General features: G+C 42.8%; 1 protein-coding gene across 5 annotated transcripts in view; it reads left to right on the top strand.

Moving 5' to 3' along the window:
* gfra4a (GDNF family receptor alpha 4a) overlaps positions 1-18403 on the top strand; it is a 134006-nt gene that overhangs the window by 79175 nt on the left and 36428 nt on the right. Inside the window, exons 1-3 of one of the 5 annotated variants that reach the window (XM_037071383.1) lie at positions 11870-12087; positions 12612-12938; positions 12973-13029. The exons of 1 other annotated variant lie outside the window; for it this stretch is intronic. In XM_037071383.1, the coding sequence (XP_036927278.1) occupies positions 13014-13029 (16 nt within the window). In that variant the 5' untranslated portion in view covers positions 11870-12087; positions 12612-12938; positions 12973-13013. 3 more of the 5 variants (XM_037071385.1, XM_037071384.1, XM_037071386.1) reach the window with 3 other exon arrangements.

Here is an 18403-nt window from a genome sequence, read left to right as displayed (position 1 = left end):
AGAGAGAGAGAGAAAGCATTATGTGCCGGCGCCTCCATTATCACAGAAAATGTTTTTGCCAGCCTCAAACTCTTATGAAGACCCACTGTTCTTTATACATTTCCTGCAATAAATGAGGATCATTTGTCACAGCGAGCGGTCCGATAAAGTGAAGTCTTATTTTCCTTTTCATGAAACAAAACCAAACTCTCACCCAGCGGTTCACTCGGGCCTCGATGGTTGGCGGGAAGCAGCTCCAAAAGACCTCCTCTGTATTTTTATGATGAATGTATACAGGATGTAACTGAATACAGACATTTTAGTCAGATATAAACAAAATGATACGTGTTGAATTTTAACCAACTGGTGATATCCAGGAACAGGGTGACCAGATGACCACGGGTGGCCGAACACTGGACTGCAGTTCGAGTAACAGCAGTGGATGTTTCTGTCCAATGTCTATTTTTCGATTTTGATCTTGGCATCAAAAACACGTCTTTTAAGTCAAACCATGACCTTTTCCTAAACCCTAACCGAGTGGGTTTCGTATCTAAACCTAACCAGAACATCAGCACGGTGTTGTGACGAGGCAGAAATTGAAAATTCAACCTGAACAGACAAACATTCAGCTTTAACTTATCTGTGGTTTTGCAGGAACATAAAATTCTGGCGACATGGTTGTGGGATTCATAATAATGCTTGATGCCATGGAACACAATTACTAGTTTTATACAGTCTATGAATCTATCAGTGATATCTGTTGACACTGGAGATGAGAAAATCATGGACCATGAGAGCTATTTTGATTTTTGTCTTGTTTTAATCCAAATACAGACATGCAGATATTTTGTAGATGAACAACCCAATTACCAAAATAAAGGCTGGAAATGTACATTTTTGCAAACCACAGATATACTGAGACTTTTATGCCTCTTTAATTGAAACATTTCTATGTTGTGAACATGCTGCACTCATGGTCTGGTTAAGTTTAGGGAGAGGATCATGCTTTGTCACCACAAACATGGCTGAAATACATCCAGTAGCTTCACATTTACAAATATTAAAGCGGTGACTGATCTGCATCGAAAAAATACAGATATTAACGCTGCTTTACTTGCTTAATATCTGTCTTTGTCTTTGTACAGAAGTTTGCCAAAACAAGAATAGAGGACAGATGTGCCATCAGAGCATGCTGGGAAGCCACAGGAATAAAAAGCGTCCCAGCCACACCCGCCACAAGACCCAAAATAACCGACCTTGTTGAATCAGATTAACACAATCACAGCTTGGATCTCTGGGAATTGATAATTGCTTCCAGCCCCCTCTCTCTGCTGACATACAGTACAGAGGAGGCGGTGTAGGAGAAGGTGACCGGGGTTCAATTTTCTTTTTTCATCTCACAACCGGTGTTTGATTCAGTCTGTGATTCCCACAGGTTCTTTGTTATTAGACGGCTCCAGCTGACATTTGAGTGGAAATTGGCCAGTCAGTACAAGTGGCTTTAGAACCAAGGCTCGAAAATAGGATTTTGTAATTTTCATTATTTCCAGGTCTGGTCTGATTTAAGTTTTTGCTTTTATAATGATTAGAAAAGCTCGATTATATTTCATGTTTGGGATGAGTTTATGGCCTTCTGTGTCTGTTGGCAGAATATTTGCAAAAAATAAAAAAGGGGCCCAGATTGAAAATATCCAGTTATGATTAAAACATGCACATGCAAACTTTTTTTTTTTTTTTCCTCCTCTTGATGATGGTGAAACTGCTCCACGTGCAGATGGGACCTCATAATTCCAAGCTCTTGAATTGGTTCCACGAGGCATCTGCATACATAAACTAAAGCTGCATCCACAGAGGAAAAAGATAATCAAACTTTTATCTCTTTGTGGCTCGCAGAAGGCTATCTTTGCTGTTTAAACACCAGGAAAATGTGATTCGATGAGGCTTTTCACTGCTCAGAGCTTTGGGTCAGATTTGATTTGCAGATTTAAAAAAGAGTCAGATTCCGTGTGCTTCGTCCTTCTGAGCTCCGTCCGTGAGAGGAGCAGATCTGCATCACAAAGACTTCACATCAGACCTCGTGCTTCCTGCTCGAATCCGGTCCAAAACTGGTTGTCTTATCACAGCCTCAGACCCTCCACCAACAAATAACAGGTGTTTTCTCTCTTACTATTTGTCCAATTGCTCCCAATCTGGGCTGGATACAGAGAATGGTTTGGCGAGAGGTTTCCTATCATCCCCGCCGAGGTGCAGACGCAAGGGCGAGATATAAAACCTATAAAATGACAGACTGCATGTTGCTCTTTGACCAACTATCACTTGCCGTCAATCACGACAGGTGCGAGGAGGGAGATTCAACTGACCGTCTTGCAAAAGCCTAATAAAGAAAGAAATCGCAGTTTGCAGTTTAGTCCTCTGCGTTCCTGTTGGTCTACAGAAGGCAAAGGGATTCTTCCATGGCATGATAAGACTAAAGAAAGGAGCGCTCCTTTGTGAGTTGAGACAATTCTCTTATTTCTAACCCGAGACAAACTATTTACAAAGTCACTGAATCACCTGAACCCCGCTGTCGTTGACTTAAGACTTCACGGTGAAGACTCAGACGTACTTGTGATTTGCAACATGATGACTTACTGATTATTGTTTTCATACATTCAGGGAAAACTGGACGTTTTGACCACCTGTTGAATCATGTTGGATATGTTTCTGATTCCGTGCACACCTCTAGTTGTTTCCTCTGGGTGTGGAGCAGCATGTGATCTGCCACTTTATTCTAGTGACTCATGTCAAGCTGTGTGTGGAGCCCGAGGACTCCTGCGCTCATAATGAGCACAACCACTCTGAGTTCCTGGAGTTGAATGACCTTAACCCAAACAGACGTCTAATCAGCACACAAGTTGTTGTGTCGCGTGTTTAAGTAAAAGTACAAATGTACAAAAGAGAAACACTCGCAGCGTGCTCTCAGAGGACCAGGTGGTAATTGCTTGATTAAAAAGTGTTTCTGATGTGGACAAAATAACTTTAAGCGTCAAGTGGGTCGATGACTCAAACCGGATCCTGATCAACACCGAGCTCGAAAACACTCGTGAGCCGGAAGAGGGTAGAGAGAGAGTCTTTTTTGGTGATGAACTCAAATTAAATCTTATAAAGCGTATTTTGAGCATGATGGCTAATTTAACTGGCTTGATATACGAAGTCCGTGAATCCGCACATTTACAACAGACTCATATATGATAATTCCGCTGTGAGGAGAGACTTGATGTTCTCCACAATTAGGTGGAAAAATATGTGCATACGTTGGCATGTGAAGTTGGCCGAAATGAGTTGGAAAATCACATGTGCGCCAATGGAACCTGAGCGCCGCGTAAATTAGCTGTGTAGATTTCAAAACATAACTTCTCAACTTTTTTGTCAGTGAAGTGCAACTTTGATAAGTCTTGTTTTTCTAGCAGGTAATTAAAAGTACTCCAGTATAACTTTTGAGTGTGGTTTTTTTTTTTTTTTTTGGATTTGGAAACAAACTCCTCGCACGCCCTCAGTGGCAGTAAGGTGGCCTGGCGTGCTCTGCCCTGCCTGGCTTCAGCAGCAGCAGCAGCAGCTCTGCACCGCCCACACGCTCGCATCCACGCCAAGACAGAATCCACTTCCAATTCCTCCCCTGTGCTGCGTGTCGACCGAGCACGCACCGCTTTCTCTCCAGCTTGTGAGTACTCGTAGTGCGTCGCTCAAGTCCAGAGGAGCTGACACCTCGTCTGACGGAGCCTCATCATTATTGGATAAAGAGAGTTTTTTTGTCACCGCTGTCACAGCAGATGCTGCATCTCTGAATATCGTTAGCGCCGCTTTCAGCCGAAAGTTTTCACTGTCGTGTAGTTTCACAGCTTCCTCAGTTATATCTGTTGTGACAAGAGATCTTAAAGGTGCAGTCGCACCTGAATTCACTGGACACAGCGGGACAACCTGCGATTCAGACATGCTAATTTTACCGTGCAGAGTTCTGATCTGTTAAGCTGTGGGTTTGATATTCTGTAGGGTTTAAAGTGAACATGGCTGGCTCACAAAGGCCTGGAACAAGTCGGACATCTTGATATGACACCTGACAGTGCATTTCATATTTAAAGACAAACTCACTGTCACATATCTGATTCATTAACAGTGCAATCAGACTGAGGCCAACAGATTGATCTTAGATTTCTATAGAAGCAAAGTTGTAAGAAGCGTCCAAAAGTCTCCCCGATGTTAAATATATTAGTTACATTCCATCACTGTCATTACGGCGGTTTGAGTCTAGACTTTCCACAGTTATTTTGGCTGTTTCCAGGGGAAACATCAGCTCTTTCTGTCTCAGTTGTGCGATCACAGACGTTATTCAACCATTTTATAAAATCCAGCCCAGCTGCAGAACAAATAGCAAAGAAAATGTGAGGTTTATAAAGAGCCACTCTGTAGTCAGATGTTGGATTTTGATAAGTTAATGCAAAGAGATTTAATACAGTCTAATTGAAATATATGTACATAGTTATGTTTTGAATGATTTTCAATTATTTCTGATGATTCAAGGCGCTTGTTTGGTCAAACTAACGGCCTGAAACCTCCAGATTTCCAGATATAAAACAAAGAAGGGAAAAACAGCAAGTTTCTCCACATTTAAAGCAACTTTCAGAGTTTTCACTTCATTAATGACTTAAATGATTAATTAATTAGTCGGTTCAGCGTCTAATCATTTCGGCATTCTGCAGACGCTCCCGTGCCGAGTGAAGGGAACATTTCTCCGTGGGGAAGATTAAAATGATTTCTAATTGAGTTTATTTTGGGGAAGAAAAAAAACAGTTGCACCTTTTCTTTTTTAAAGAAATAGTCTCATATGTTTTTTTTTACATGTTACCTTGTATCATACAACTATGGAAGCTTTTTTTTTTTTTTTTTTTTTTTTTTCCCAGCCATCTAAATGCCATTTCAAGGTCTTTTCCGCCCCGGCAACAAACGATTTGCGGGTGAAGCGCGGGTGCAGATGGAGGCTCTCGGCGTGTTCGTGTGAGTGAACATGCAGGAGCCTCTCTGTGTGTCGGCAGTCTGCGGTAGGCACTCCAAATTGCTTCTGACACAGAGCGAGCCTAGCTGGTCATTTGTGTCTGACTTGATCTGTCTCTGCAGGGCTCGTGTATTATTCCTGTTATGTGGGTTTCGGTGTCTATGTGTCATTGAGTGTGTACATACAGAACACTGGGACGGAGTACAGGCTGAGTCCGGGCTTGTTTCAGGTCAGCTCGCCCCCTGTCACAGTGTCCCTATTCCTCATTAAAAAGATGCCTCTGGCTCCAAACTCATGACCAGAGACCTAAACTGAGAAAGCTCTCCACGAAGTGACAAGGACCGTATTAATACTGCGGTGCCCTCTGCTCACTAGGCTATATTAGCAGGAGAATACTGACATAACAGCACCCGCAGTGGCAGAAGAATGGAGTAGAAAATGGCCAGAATTCAATTTTGGAGTCGCTCTTGCGCGGCAACATCAAACCGAGGGCCAACTCGCGAAGTTATTCCGCTGGATGTAGCCAAGAGATTCGAAAAAACGATAATTTGCTCATGCAGAATGATACCGCTGTGAACGTGTGCCGGAGCATAAGGTATCTGCAGACAGAGAGATAGAAAGAGACAGGAGTGAATCTGTCAATACACATTATCATTTCATCCTGATCTCATATGGAGCGTAATGCTCTCAGATAAGAGGGGGGACCCAGTGGTGCGTCTTCTAATCTGCCGCCTTACATAATGAAACGTCAACTCACCACCTTGCTCATCGTGGGTCATCGCCCAAGGAGTTTGTGACCGAACGCTAACATCAAACCGACCGTCTATTTATATCTTTTGGAGCAACAGTCGTTAATTAGCATGCATCCACAATCGGTAATTAATGCAGAGTGGATTCTTGGCCAGTGACGGGGCATCTCCAGCCGAGAACAAAACCCATAACAAAAACTCGGTAATGACGGCGCCGTCACGAAGGCTTGAAACCGTCTCACTGAACAAAGAGTTCCATTTGTCATTTTCAAGGTTAGTTTTTCCCTCTCTCGCTGAAAAGTTTTCTTTTTTTTTTCTTTTTTTTTCCCCTCTCCACGGTATAATTGTCTGCTGACCTGTGCCCTGCAGGTTCAAACATGCATTTGGAGGAGCTCTTTGTAAAAGTTATAATTGGGGGTCAGTGATGCATTCACAGCCCGGGCCGGCAATCAGAGTGTCCTCGTCCCGTCGCCTCATCTGACTGGGGGAACATGTAGGAACAGAGGGCCGACACACACACACACAGACACACACACACCGAACAAAAGAGACAGAGAAGCTAAGAAACTGGCAGCGACATGGACACACTGTGGCGACAGATACAGGACGTGGAGCATGATGCACCACAGCCTCCATCAGTGTGTCTGTGTGAGAACAGGGGAGCGAAATTATGAAGCACTTTGCCGACCGAAGTTTGAATAGTTACAGAAGTGAAATTACATACAATCAGTTTGTAAACGAGACGATGTGGATGTGGAGGCAGCTTCACTACTTCTGCCCATCCAGTAATTAATAAAGTATAGCAATTACCTTTTTTAATGACCCTATGTGTGATAAGCAATTCATTAAAACATTTCCATTAAGTTTCCTCGAACTGTTTATGTGTCTGATGATGATTCACAAACAAGTCGGTGGGGAGAGTTTCACTCAGCTCCAGTTTCAGCACCATGGACAGAGCTCAGAGCGAGGACTAAACCCTGAAGACAGGTGACGCAATTTCAAACAAGAGAACCAATCAAAAGCAGCGCTGGATGGACTGAAGGCTGTCTCGATGCAGAGACGGGTCCTCAGATTTGTCCAGACGGCTTTGTTGTGCCACGTTTTCCAACAATATACACGCCAAAAAGATGCTGAACAACGGACTGAAGGTTACATCCTGCAGATCAGCTTTTTACCCAAAACTAATATATTCAGATGTAACTCCGTCCCCGTCGCTGATACTCTCAGCACAGTCATTTTCTGTGATGCATCACTTTGGTTTCAGTCTGACAGCTTCTGTTTTTACGACCGCGCACTTGTTAAACCAACAGAGACGTCTAGAGTAAGCCTTTAGCCCACATCCCTGGTGTTATGGAGCGCTTATGAGTAACACATTAGATGAAAAATACACCTTAAGCACACTAGCAAGTGTTGCTCAGGGGTTACTGGGTCATGATATTTACTACGCTCCATCCCGAGGTGTGGGAGTAGCATTTCCAGCCGGGGCCTCACACTGCGCTGCTGACATTTGAAAACAGCGCTTGAAATACTGCCGTAATATAATTCCACCTTCAGACTAAAAAGGACATTCTTGTTACTCACACATTCATTGTGAGGGGCAGATATTCATAACGTGAGGGGCGGCCCCGGCAGCGGCACGCCAACTTATTATCTTGTGCACACAGGATAAAAAATGTCTCCTCGCGGGGACTTTAGAGGCTCAGTGCCTGTTGAACTTTCACATCAAGAAATTATTATTATGATATTATATCACATTAGTATGGAGCTTTGCTAGTCTACTTGGTGACCTTACCAGATAATAAATATTAAGGCTGTGACGAAGGGAAAAATGATTAAAAGGAGAAGTTCTGACTTTGCACCATTTACTCTATACTCTATATCACATGTGTGAAAAAATTAGCATGAAGCCTGTTGTGGCTGGTGTTTGCCTCCTGTGATGCCACTCAGTGGATCTGGTGCATTATGGGTAAGATGGAAGAAGAATGTGTGGAATAAAAAAGGTGACATTTCTGATTCGGCTGTCTTGATCATTGATGAACTGATCAGATTTTCTCGTTCAGTTCTCGTGAACGTTTCGAGGGATTTCCTTCGAATTCGACCACTATGACCCGAGGGTGAACTCATTAGGAGGTTGGAGGTCAAAGTCACTGACACTTACAAATCTTTTTTTTTTTTTGGCCATACGATAATTACAATAAAATGTACAAAGATGTCCAGATGAATCAAATTAAATCAATACATTATTTCAGCAGTAATATTAATTAATATTAATAAACACTGACAGGGAACATTTTACCTGAACAGAAGACTTTTACTTTCTTTAACTTCTTTTTGTCGTTAATACTTAGATGCGGTTTTGAATGCAGGACTTCTCACAGTTTTAAATATTAATGCTTCTACTTCATTAAAGGATCTGAATGCTTCTTTCACCGCCGTCTTTTTGTCACTCAAGTTTTCTGGTTCCCAAGTGGTTCGGTGAGGCTTTGTCCCTGTAGCTCTTCCTACTCTGGATTAACTCAAACAATAAGATTATTTTATCCGCCCTCAGAAAAAAAAAAAAGTGTGCGAGAGCAAATATTTGTGTAAGAGTGCGCAAGTGCTTTAAATAGTACCGACAGGAGGGGGATGCTGGCGGGAAAACACACGTTCAGTGTTAAAGAAATCTCGACAGACACACAATCTCACGTTCATGTGTGCACCTCTCCCTTCTTCAGGAACACACAAACACGCCGCATGAAAAGACACCCCGGGGAGATGAAGTGAAGAGGTGAGGCTTCAGCAGAGAGCCTGTTCGGGGGCATGTGTGAGACGGAGGGAGGCATGTTTGTGCATTTTGGCATCGATGTTCATACTTTCTGTGCAAGCAGCCGAGATGAGAAGTCATTTGAGAACAAGGCTGTGAGGCTGAATTTGAGAAACGAGACGCCGTGCGTGCATCGTGTTTGATTTCGATATACAATGTACACACACTGCAGAGACTCACGAGGAGGTGAAACTGTTCATTTTGGTGTCTGCATGCTCGGCTAGGAGAAAGAAGAGGTGATGGGAGGTGATGCAGGAGGGAGAGCGAGGGTGAAGCTGTTTTGGCATCTGTATTAAAGACGACACAGACAGGAATAAGAAGCTTAAATGCACAAATTTTGGATAGAGCCTCCAACTGTGCCCCAATCAGGTTTTATAGCGCTTTGTCCCCAGAGTATCGTGAGGAAAGAAGGATTCAACAAAGTGAAAATAGCAAAACTCTCCACAATATTCGCCAGTAAAATGTGCTGGATGTCAGTAGTAACAGTTGTTAACATACGTAAAACAAGGAGGGAGAAAAACGCCTCCTGTTCAACTGAAATGTCAGAATAAATGTTGTATATTTCGAACTACAGGTGAAACTTGACTTTCCGTGGTGGTGAAAAATTTCCCTTTCATTTAATTCAAAGATGTATGTTGTGACAGTGCTCACAAGGCACCACAAACATTTGGCAAACAAATGCCTGTTTTGGTTACCATGAACGCAGTAGTGTCGCACCTACAGCTCTTCATGATTCCCGTAACTGTGTTTGCATGTAAGAATGGCTTTAGATATCTTTTCAGTCTGGACTGGACTCGTGTGAGAGAGACGGGATGCCGGGATGTGTCACGGCTGCCAGCTGCAATAGCTGCTCATTTAGGACCATTTTCTGAATGTGTTGTCCCCCATTAGTCACTTAGACACAAAAACAATACCAGAGTTACCCTCTCAGACATCAACACGACATAAAGACCAGAGTGAGGCCTGTGGAGTGCCCAGTTTGACGGCGTATTTGCAGGTGAAATTGGTCTCATTTGGTGTTAATCGCATTACGATGGTCACCGTGTCCTGGTGTGTGGAGGCTGAAAGATGGAGCACAGGTTTGCGGGTGCCGTCTGCACCGACGCTGGCTCCGCACCAGCTGGTGAAGGGAGCTGTGAGTTAGAAAGCAGAGCTCTCCATTTACTCGTCAATCTCAGTTTTTGTCGACGCTCGCCCCTGTTACAAGCTCTGAGGCCATCAAAGTGAGATCACAGCGTGATGGTGAGATGAGATTCGTCTGCTGCTCGGCTGCCATTTTTTTTGTGTGTGTGTGAGACAAAGCGAGGAGCTCAGCAGATGTCTCCTCCTTCTTAAACAGTGTTCTTGTAACGGCTTACTGGGAGGAGACCCAGGACCAATTGGTGACGCTTTGGGACTCCGTGAGCTGGAGCATGGTGCCGAAAAAAACCCAGGATGTCTGGGCTGTAATCATATCCAAAACTGGACGGATCAAGAGTTGCATATATCAACAATTCTGTGACTTGTTTTGTCACTATTTTTAACAGAAAAAGCTTCAGACAAGTCATAATTATTCATGATTAGTACTCAAAGATGTAAATGTCACTATTCAGTTCAGTCCCTGAGGCATTTTCTTTTTTTTTCACATCCTCTTCTCTTATCTACAGGCCCCACAGTGGGAATAAGGTTCAGCTCTAACATCCCAGACATTACAGGCAATCAACAGGAAAGACTTAAAGTGTCAAATCCACTGTGCTCAAACACGAGTGAGGATTTTAACAGGTCAGAATGACAGCAACCCAGACAATAGTTGAAACAAATGGCCCTGTTTCCCCAGATTGTTCTCTAACAGAGAAAATTGGCAACAATTACATCAAGACTGACACTGGACTCTTTTATCAAGTCCCTGGATTTACTGGCACAACAAAGAAAATACCGAATTGAAGGGAACATCCTCTCCCCGGCTTCTCTCCTCGCTTCGCTCACAATCCGATGACATTTCAAGTGAATTTTTCTCCCCAACGTCGTGGCAGTTATTAAACCCCCATCCCGTCTTTTTTCCCGGCCCAATTTTCAACATCGACAAATCAGAGATGTAAAACACCTGTTCAGCTTTGAGCATCACAGACTAATACAACTAAAGACGGGGGATAACATAATGAGAGCAGGGGATAATAGGATGTCTTGTTGACAACCAGTTGTTCCGCGGTCGGGATCATTGTCATCTTGTACGACACCCTCCTCTCGCCTCTTGGCACGGCGCGACCCGGGTGCAGCTGGCAGGGTGGACGAGGTTCAGGACGCTGTCAGCTGTGCCCTCTGCTGGGCTCTGGGACCAGGCTGCAGGACAGATGACTTGCTCAGGGCCAGGTGGATCTCACTTCTGTGAGTGGGTCTGGATTAACTCCTCAGTAGGAGGTTTTCTTCTCGGCTGAAAGTTATAAAAAAAAAATACAACATGTAAATAAATCAGGTCGGTGAAAGAAGTGTAATTTGCCCGGTGGATTTGGGTCATCACCTGCAAAACTATAAAGACATTCCTGTAATTTGTGTTTAATGCAAATTGTTACGTCACAACATGTTAGCATGCTCACTGATGATGGAACACAAGTGAGTACATTTACTCAGGTAAAGTATTTAAGTACAGCATGGATGAGCTTGTCCTTCCATTGTACGCTTCTTTGTACATTTACTCTACTGAACTAAATGTGTTCTACACTTACAGTTACAAATGTTGGGCAAGTTTACTCCAAAATGTAATATATTACATATTAATGTATACTTGAGTAAAAGTAAAGATATCCTGTTAGAATCACCCGAATGAATATTTCATGAGTAAACATCTTCTAGTATCTGATATTAAATCTACTTGCAAAACATTTTCTGGCAATACAAATACTTAAATATCAACAGTACAAGTAAAAGTAAATATGAGTTACATGTATGTAGATAATGTGTCCTGTGGGTCGACTGATTACCCGAATATCTGATCAGATATTCAGTATTTTTTGTATGTAAATTATGTAATCTAAAAGTTACAAGTAACTTAAGTTACCAAATAAATACAGCAAGTTAAAAGTTATATCTGCCTCCAAATAACCCAAACCTAAACACTGAACTTCAGTGCAGTAAATTGCCATATCCGGACTCCCGTGCAACCGAACTACCCACCTGTGCGCTGGCGAAACGGGTAAACTAATTGGCTGCCATTGCAGGTGATTGATTTGTTGATAGCCAATCAGGCGACAGAGATACACGGAAGCGAGTGATTGGTTTGCAACACCTCACGGGGCTGCCCCGGAGTGAACACCACACAGGGAAAGGTGGAGACGCTTTCATGTTGTCGGCAGCGACTTAACAAAACAAACACACCCGACAGCTCCGGGCGGGAAAAAACAAAACAAAACAAAACACGTCACCAGTCGAGAGGAAGGTTTGTTTTAACGAATGAAGCTGGAAGACAGAGTTCACAACCTGGATTCATTGTGTGAAAAGACTTTATTTTGGAGCAGAGGAATGTAAAGAAAAGAGAAGTGGACACTTAACAGGTGAGGGAGTCACCTTACGTTTCTCTCCTTTGCCCACTATGGCCACGTTTCCTTCCCTTGCGTAATTACGCGCAGCTCTGATGACGGTGAGACGCACTGCTTTGGTTTCTTCTGGTGCAGGTGATGAGACGTGTTACTTCAGCCCACCTGATATTAATCACTATGTGTGTTTTTAACATCAGTTTGCTGGCGTTTAACTGCTGCGCCACAGCTCGTCCTCACATAGACTCCGATTAATTATTGTTCATTTTTATGGAAATCCATTTTTGCGCCCAAAACATCACACAGAAACACATCAAACACCCCCCACACCCTCTTATCCTATAAAACATTATTCTTCCGATCTCAAAGACCATTTGATCTCTGTGCTGAAAGTGCTGCATTTAGCACATTTGTACCAACTGAAGATCTGTGCTGGGACTTCTAAGCAAAAAGTCTGATGCTAATTTCAAATCCCCAAAGATTTGGGAACAAAATGGCTCTTGAATTTGCTTCTTCTTTTTTTTTTTTTTTTTTTTTCGCAGTTTAAGAGACAAACTGCCTGCCTGATGTTAGAAGCTGGTCATCATGGCAGACATGAGGAAGGATAGGAGATTATTCAGCAGCAGTCTTTTGAAAAGCTTCACATCTCCAACCTGTGTGGAGCCGGAGGTTTTATCAGAACTGACCCACACCTGGCCGCTGTACATCTTCGCTCTCTAGATGACTGTAGATTACAGTATTGATGGTTGGATCTTGCTGTAGACCCTCAGCTTCAACATCACATCAGACTTGACTTGACCTTTCACCTCTTTGAGGGATTTCTTCCAGTTCAGCAGCTGTACAACATCCATCCATCACAGATGCTGCTCGTCTTTTTGTTTCAGTTCTACAAGCTGTTTTGTGGAGCTGAAGAACCATACAGCTTTCATTTGAGGCGTCGCTACATGAGGAAAGTGGAAGGTACACCTTTTTACTTGAGTAAAACTGGTAGAAGAATTAAACTAGTACCATGGAGATGTATCCCAATACATGTAAAAGTTTCCATTCATGTCCTCAGCTGCAGGTTGTCAGTATGATAAATAAATATGTATCAGAAGCACTCAGAATGAAGTCTAGTTCTGCTGACTGAAGGTGATTTTATGCTCTCAGGTCAGTTGAAAAGAGACAGTAACACAACAGAACGTGGTACAAGAAGAACGAAGCCGACAAATAGAGCCAAGAGAAGCAAAGAATTGGAGAAATGTTCACAGATGTAGTCCAAAACTCGGAGTTTGATCGAGTTAAAACGAGGCTGTTAATGGCTGCTTCCATCAACGTATTCTGAAGAGCATTTTGAAGTATCGTGGCAGAACAGGTTGGTGGAACCGGCGTAGTTTGAGGCGTTTTCAAGAACAATCTGATGCCCTCAACGTGAGATGAGAACATCTTTTGTAATCAAGTAAACATTAATCCAGGAGGCGCTCCGACCATCACATTTCTACATGCGTACGGATGCCAAAGTGCTCGTGTTTGACTCCTCTTACCTCTGAGAAGATTTGGAAAGTCCAATATAAAAGCAGATTCCTCCGGTGTTAAATATTATTGTAATCACATGCAGTATCTCTTATTTATATTCACATAAAAAGTCTTCATTATCATAATATCCAATTTAGACTTTTTAGAGGCACTGATTGAAGTCTTGAGCCTTTATCTTTTTATTTCTTTTCAAACAGTGATCCAGTTATCTAAATTCAGTGTAATAATCATCTCACTCCCCAGTCACATCACTCACACCACTGAGGAGCTCCGTCCAAAAATCAATTTATTATTATCTCGCAGCACATAAACGTGTCTGCAAAAAAAAAAAAAAAAAGATACAAAATCATGATCTCTACTTCAAAAGAGCCAAATTATTTTCTCACTAGCAAAGTGGCTTTTTTTTTTGAAATGGTAAAAAGAGAAACGATCGAGCTCTCAGGAATCACATGGTGCCCACACACACACTTTAAATTCCAAGGAGACAAAAGAAAAATGCCCCAAATTTTGTTGTAGACGTGTGGTTATTCCGGAGCGGCTCTGGAATGATATTGACTTTCTTCGGGATGGATTAGTCGCTCGGTTTTGTCGTCAATCTCAGGGGAAGGAAATTAGTATTCAGCGATCGCCGGCTGGAACGGTCTCTTGGTTCTCCTCTAAATTTCATCATGTTTCACTGAATCAATGATACAGTAGCAAAAAGGACCCGATCACAGCACATTCTGAGGACCAATTATTGCCCAAATTAATCTTGTTGCAAACTAAATTTATGGAAAAAAGTATCTAAACAGCTTTTTTCCCCCCCCGACTCTTGTGCCACTGTGTGGATTAATGGATTTACACAAGCATGTTTGTTCTTCCGCATTGATTCGGTGCGTTTGTGTGCGCGCATTTATGAGACGGAATATTGTTTGTTTGGTTTAGTTTCGGCACCGCTAACGGGGAGGAGGAGGAGGAGGAGGAGGAGGAGGGGGGAGAGGAGAGAGGGCATTATTAGCGGCTGTGAAAACGGTAGACGACACAGCAGAAAAAAAAAAGAGAGAGAGAGAAACCCCCAGAAGACACGCAGTGAGTCATCTCGGTTTAAAAAGTGTTTGGGGAGGCACAGTCGGCTAATAAGGAGCTACAGTATACAGTGACAAAAAGCACAGTCCCTTGGTAGTACTGTCAAAGATTTAGCAAACAATCCAAGAGCCTGTTATCTCTAATAGGATTCATCATCCTGTCTATAGCTGAGTCAGTCAGGCATGCAGCGGCTGATGAAGAGAAAGACGGTGTTCATGTGAGATCTGGTCACAAACAGCCACTTCATCACTCATGAGCGCCGGCCTTTGTTGGTTCAGTCGATACTGTGAACTTGGAGTTGTGACTTGGAACTAAAAGTTTAAGAGCTGCTGCTGCCGAGACATTGATTTTTTTTAAGACGCTGTCTTCAGCCGTCTCGGGGGGATTCACTCTTTTTAAAATGTTTGTAAAGTAAGTTGTTCCGCAGCCACGTTACGTACTTATTGTTTATCTTCACAGCTCGATATCTCAAACAATGTCTCAATCGACTTTACACGCCTGCGACTGGGCCTGGAGTCAGTGATTATTCTCAGCATTTATCAATTTATTGAGTTTTTTATCTTAACTATGCTTTAAAAGAACATGCTGAAGAAACTTTTTTAATATCCAATATGTTTATAGAGGGCATATCTGCAAATTTACTTAAACAGTGTATTTAGTTTGTCTTCCCAACCAATATTATGGATTGAACTTGTTTTTATTGCAACAGACTGCTGCAGGAAAGAGTCCGAAAACCTGGAAATGAGTATTTATGAACTGAATCAACGGGTTTCGGTTCAGATGCCTGAATTGATGTCTGTGGTCGAGAGATGGTCACGTTTTGGTCCCCGTAAAAATCCGTATTAAAGATTCACTAGTCGGCCCCTTAAAGTGAAACTCTCACCAAAATGCAGCTAAGGCTTTTTTCGTGAATGTAACTGAGTCAAACTTTTGTGTCGAGTCTTCTTAGTGTTTAAAAAATAGAGATTTTGATGCTATCGCTAATTTGCACCTAGCACTCCCATTGAAAATGAAAATATGGTAAATCTTAAAAGTGCCTCTTATGTCATAATTATGCTTTTACACAAAGGTTTGACTCATACATTTCATGGACTGATTGATGTAGTAATAGTAAAGTGTGTGCAGTGCAGGAGGAAGCTCAGTTGTGGTGGTGAGTTCCTGCAACCAGGATGTGCTTCGTTTATAGCCTGACGTTCGCTTTTTACTTCTGTCGATCGCAATCGTGCTTTAAAACGCTTATCGATACAAATTATTTCACTTTGACGTGACCTAAAAATGCTCTGCTCCGCTTCAGTATCAGAATATTTCCCTCTGCTCTACCAACTTTACAGTGTAGGAGCTCAGTTGTTACATCATTGAGGGAGCACTGAACGGTGGATTAGTGATTTTCTGCTAACATTCCTGCCTCATCTGCAGGAACAGTGTTTCTTTTCACTGTAATAGTTTGGGGTTTTTTTCAAATTCTTCATCTGGAGTCGTTTCCTTGCGTTTCCTAAATGTAGTGCGATCAATCCCTCTGTGACACTGTCAATCAAAACTGAACAGGCAGACCTCACGGCTGAGCTGTTGGTACTTTATTGCATTAGATTTTTCCAGTCTTAGCCGACAAAGTGGCCACTGAGTGTTGTTATTTCAGCAGCACGCAAAGCAGAAGTTTTCCAGTTCAGCCCGAGTGTCTTCAAGAAGAGAAAAGGAAACGACGCTCAAAAAAACAGAAACACAAACAGAAATTTAGAAGAAAAACTGCCTTGGACGAACAGTCCTCAGACGGTCTGGTTTCTGTCTGTAAGAAGATGTTTTACAAATAATAAACAGAATACAAGAATTCATAGAATTTAAAAGTAACAAGGGATTTATGATCCAGCAGTGGATTTATAATAAATCCCACACTTTGATTGTCTCTGCGGGGAACACAGCTCAGAGATGAACGAGCTGTAAACTTGTTCCTGTTGTTTGTTTTCTGGTATATCGACTCACAAAAAACTGCCGAGTCAGGCCGACTGTATGCAAACACATTGCTCATTTTTATCACTTTATCACATTCATCACTCCTCTCTGAGCTCGCGTCCCAGTTTTATCGACACCGTTGACTTATCGAGAATTAAATCTCATCGAGCTTCTTTTATTCGACGCGACAGGAACGCTTTGTGCCGAGCGGCTCTCACAGATTTTTAAAGGAAGCTTCCTCGTTGCTTCGCGGCTGATGGCAGTGACTTATGTCCGGTGGCTGTGGTGGTGAGAGACGTGAGGAGCCGCCCGATGAGAGGAAGGCGCTTCACCGTCCCTGCATTTGTTCACTCTGAGCGGGAGAGTCGAGAGGAGGAAAAGAAATGTGGTTATTTTGTGTCTTCTGCGAGGCTTTTTTCCTGTTAATCTCACCCACTGTTGTCTCCTAAGTGTTCGTGGCTGCAGCTGTAAAGCAACATTTTTTGTATGCCTGCAGGATTACCAATGCTTTTGATTCATGTCCCACAACACTGTCAACAGTTTCTCACTTAAAGCTAATTTGGACAGTCCCACGCATTGTTTGTCAAAAATTCCTCTCCTCTGTGTTTTTTTCATTTTTCGTGTGTCTAGCCGCGAGGATGAAGCCAGAGATCACAGGAATGAAAAGTGAATTGAGTTTTTTTGTTTTTCGAGGCGTCCTGTTTCCTTGAAACTATTTCTGTAATTTTTTCCCCCGAATGTGCTCCTCGAACCATGGCAGGTGTGTTTGTGTGCTAAAAGAAAAAACTGAAAGGACGAGGGGAGAGATAAGTGGAAGGGATGACGCGAGCGGGGAGAGGAAATCGGAGAGCGAGAGAAACAAAGAGGGAAGAGAAACAAAGCGGGAGTGGAGAGGGAGAGCTCAAACAGATTATTTACCTCAGTGGGATAAACAGGGAGGCATATAGGATGGAACGAATTTGAATGACAAGGCAGCTGATTTCTCCTAATTGGTTTTGACTGTCTCTCTCTTTGAACTGCCGGTGCGCCGCGGCTGCGTTTCCAGGCAAACAGCTATCAGCTCGCAATCTGGAGTGCTGCTTAATTTCTCCGACAAATATCAAACCCCCCTCTCCACGCTGGATTAGTCTCAATTTAATAAGATTTGTTGCTGTGTTTGCTTTTTTTTTTCTTTTTCTTTTTCTTTTTGCCTCGAAGCTTAACCAAAAAAAAATAAAACCTGGCTGTAAGGTTTTTTTCTGCCGTGCTCCACCTTTGCAGATCAGAACACCCACACACACACACACACACACACACACACACACACACACACACACACACACACACACACACATGCCACCCACACATCTGCTCCCACCTACAGTCGCTTTGGACTTTAAGTGTGTTTTAAATATTGTTTCTCATAAATCGAGTGTGGAGAACCACCACAGGGGTGAGATAACATCATGTATCTCCAATGCAAATGTGCCAGTGAAGAATCTTGACATAAGGCTGATTCTTTTTTTTTTTTTTTTTTCAAGGTACTCTTGTTCCAAGAAAACTCGTGAGTGGAGCTGATTTGCATCGAAAACGAATGACACTGTCTCACCCTGTAGTTTTTCTTTTTCTCCGTGTTACACAAGTCGCAAGCAGATTTTGAGGCTCTATAGCGGAATGAATGATTTGTGGAGGGAGACATTTTCTTTGGCACACTAAGTGCCGCCTGTCAGGACCTCGGCGATGATGAGCTCTTCACTTGAGTGGCAGATGAATTCTCTCAGCAGGCTCAACAAACATCCCAAAACCCACAGCAACCAGCGTCTCGCCT

Source organism: Acanthopagrus latus, chromosome 16, assembly GCF_904848185.1.
Source record: "Acanthopagrus latus isolate v.2019 chromosome 16, fAcaLat1.1, whole genome shotgun sequence".
Taxonomy (NCBI): Eukaryota; Metazoa; Chordata; class Actinopteri; order Spariformes; family Sparidae; genus Acanthopagrus; species Acanthopagrus latus.
This window is presented reverse-complemented; position numbering and strand designations above follow the sequence as displayed.